We start from the raw sequence: 3,170 nt of genomic DNA on the forward strand, positions 1-3,170 counted from the left end.
CTGCTACAAATGCCCTTATATGTTTAGAATATGTTTTTTCATCATATATATATATATATATAAAAGATGAAAAAAATAAAATAAGATGAGGAAGCCATCTAGAACCTTTTTTTTAACTATAGATCAAGAGCTGGATCTCTAACCGAATCAAATCAGATTTTTTTTAAACAAAAATGAAAACAAAACAATAAAAAAATTGAAAACTATTTTTTTTTATATATATTTTGTTAGAACATTAATTTAAATAAAATAATATTCTTAGTTAAAATTTAACTTAAATTTATTCCAATTTTAAGTGTTTTGAAACTTCTAACATTTAAATATACATTAAATTAATTATAATACAAAACTTTTATATATATATTATTATATATTTTTAATATAACTATATTTTTTCTACATGACATCCCAAACTTTAAAACTAGAGCCGGCCCTGTAAGCCTTTGAAGTACGGCAGCCCACTCCCTGTATAACTTATTATTAAAAATGTAAATTTTAAAACTAAATTGTTGTAGCTTAATAATTGACTATGATAATTATGATAATGTTGAGCTTTTTTTTATTTGTTTATATGTTTAAATATGACCGAAAATCATTTTTATTTTATTAATTTTTTAAATTAGATTAAGAATAACAATAAAAATATTGATATTTTTTTTTCTACAGAAGGCGGAAAAACCCAAAACTCGGTCTACAGGTTCGGGGCGAAGAATGCATTTACCATCTCCGCTTTGTTTTTATTTCGGAAATATTTTTATTCCATACCATTAATAAAATATATTTTAAAAAAATAAAAAAAAAATTATAAAATAATATTAAATAAACGAATTTTTAATATATATTGTAATATTTAAAATTTTATATTATTATAAAAAAATAAACTTATAAAATATAATGAATAAATAAATATATTTATGATTTAATATATTTAATTATGTTTTATAGTATTCGAGGTATAATCGGGATAAAATTAGAACTAAAATTAGAACGGGAGACAAAAATTTCATCCCGCCCCATCTCCATTTGATTTCAGGGACGGTTCGGTTCGATTTTCGCAAGACGATTTCAAATTATCATGCTTACTAACTAGTCAATATAACCGAATCAAATATCAAGAAATCAAAATTATACTAACTTCCAACATTAAAAAAATTAATAAATAAATAATGTATACTAACATCTTATAATAATATTTAATAACAAGGTTCTTAAATAAGAAATGTCACTTATTCAGAATTAATTTTCAATATTTAAAAAATAAAAATCAGAATATATAAATATGATTCAACCCTAAACTTGTACCCAAGAACTCTCATTCCAAATTATATAAATATATATTATATATTTATATAAATCAGGTTAAAACAAAATAATCAAAATAATAATATATCTCCCAAACCAAAAACTATTTCACTATCTGTAAAACAACAACAGATCTGAAATCAGTAACCTCTCATACCAAAATCAATGGCAACCATTCATATATATAATCTTAAGTAACAACTACAAAAACTAGAAGAAGAAGAAGAAGATGAAGATGAGAAAATCTCTAACTCTGTATATTTTTCCTAGGCCTACCTCTTTTCTTAGTATGAACTGCAGTAGTAGTAGTACTTACATCTGTTGCCGGAGGAGCTACCTTCTTTTCCGATTCACTTTGTGGAGGAACAGAAACAGAAACAGGAACAGGAACAGTTGAATCCTTCTTTAATCCCTGATTCAGATCACTAAAGATAGGAAAAAACGCTTTATAACAATAATAAGCATCTTTTCCCGGCACAATCGGTGGCAATGGAGAAATCACCACTCCATGAAACGCTTTCTCGCATTTCTGACACTTGAAACAACAATCCAAGTATATATTTGGATATTCATATAAGTTATAACAGTAAGGACAAACAGTCCAGAATGTCTTCATCGTCGTCGTCTTCTTCGTTTCATTAATCTCGTTATCGTAGATCGATTTGTTAGATGGATCTGAAATGATTTTCCAAGCATCTGAGATTAATCGAAAGGCTGATTCGGCGAATGGAAATTTGTTTTTATCTGGATGAAGGAGGAGAGCTAGACGACGATATTGACGTTTTATTAGATCGAGATCGTCTGAACGACGATTAACTTGAAGAATAGCGTACCAATCGGTGATATTGTTGTTTATCTTGGTTTGAGAAGCCATGAGTACGTCAGCGACGGCGAGGATCTGATCTGTACCGTCGAGGAGTGGATCGTTTTCTTGTGCGAGAACGGCGAAATCGCGACATTCGTTGAAGTTTTGAGCGTGGAGAAGTCTGTGAGCTACGGCGAGTAATCTCTCGGCTTCGACTCCGTTCGATGGATCGTGCATACTTTCTCTCTCTGGTTCAGATCGATCGATTAGAGAAATGGTTTGATTGAGACGGTGGTGGTTGGTGAGTGGGTGGGGGTGTTTGTTCTGATTCACAACTTAAAATAGAATATTAGCTGTCTCCCTCTCAACTAAATCACCAAAATTACAATAAATTTATACATTATATTTTTTAATTATAATATTATAAAGTTAAAGACATATAATGTCTTAAGTTGAAATTTAAGTCACGATTATGACTAGGCCGATAATTTTGAACCCGACACGAAAAGACGATTCGGACCAAACACGAAGCAATTAGGTTAAGGTAATTTAGGTTAAGGTAATGTAATATTTTGTTCGGATCAAATTAAAGTCGACATGTTTAACCTGATTAATAAATAAGTCAAAATCGGATCGATCTAAAATGAACCAAAGTAGACCCGATAACATGTTTACAAGTTTTTTTTGTTGAGTTTTTTTTTATTCACTCACACATTTTTTTTTGTAAAAAAAATTTAAGCGAATTTTTTATTTAGCTTTTTTTTTTCTATTTGTGTTGATGTCATTTTAATTTGAAACTGAAATGTTAATTAATTACATCGGATTTAGTTCGAGTTGAATTAGGTAAATCGGGTCAAATAAGTTAGATTCGAATCAAATATAAATAAACGGGTCACATTCATGTTAGATATTTTGACACGAATTACTAACTTGGTTCAGTTAAATTGTCAACTCGAATCTGAATTCGCCAACTTAAAACTAACTCAAATTCTCACCCTAATTATGAGTTAGGCTAGTTTCATGTTTGAGAGTTTAAATTGGTTTCATTTAACTTATGTATTTT

At 28.7% G+C, this 3,170-nt stretch overlaps 1 protein-coding gene across 1 annotated transcript; it reads right to left on the reverse strand.

Annotated features, from left to right (window-relative positions):
• Positions 1–1,296: 1,296 nt before the first annotated feature.
• LOC124945769 (dnaJ homolog subfamily C member 5-like) lies at positions 1,297–2,766 on the reverse strand. The gene has a single exon (XM_047486266.1). It carries the CDS (start codon positions 2,342–2,344, stop codon positions 1,550–1,552), a length of 795 nt encoding a protein of 264 aa, XP_047342222.1. The 5' UTR covers positions 2,345–2,766; the 3' UTR covers positions 1,297–1,549.
• Positions 2,767–3,170: the final 404 nt, after the last annotated feature.

Source organism: Impatiens glandulifera, chromosome 1 (genome assembly GCF_907164915.1).
Source record: "Impatiens glandulifera chromosome 1, dImpGla2.1, whole genome shotgun sequence".
Taxonomy (NCBI): domain Eukaryota; kingdom Viridiplantae; phylum Streptophyta; class Magnoliopsida; order Ericales; family Balsaminaceae; genus Impatiens; species Impatiens glandulifera.

What these genes read in the sequence shown, in the direction of transcription:
- LOC124945769 (XM_047486266.1), bottom strand. Translation starts at nt 2,344, where the DNA reads ATGCACGATCCATCGAACGGAGTCGAAGCCGAGAGATTACTCGCCGTA.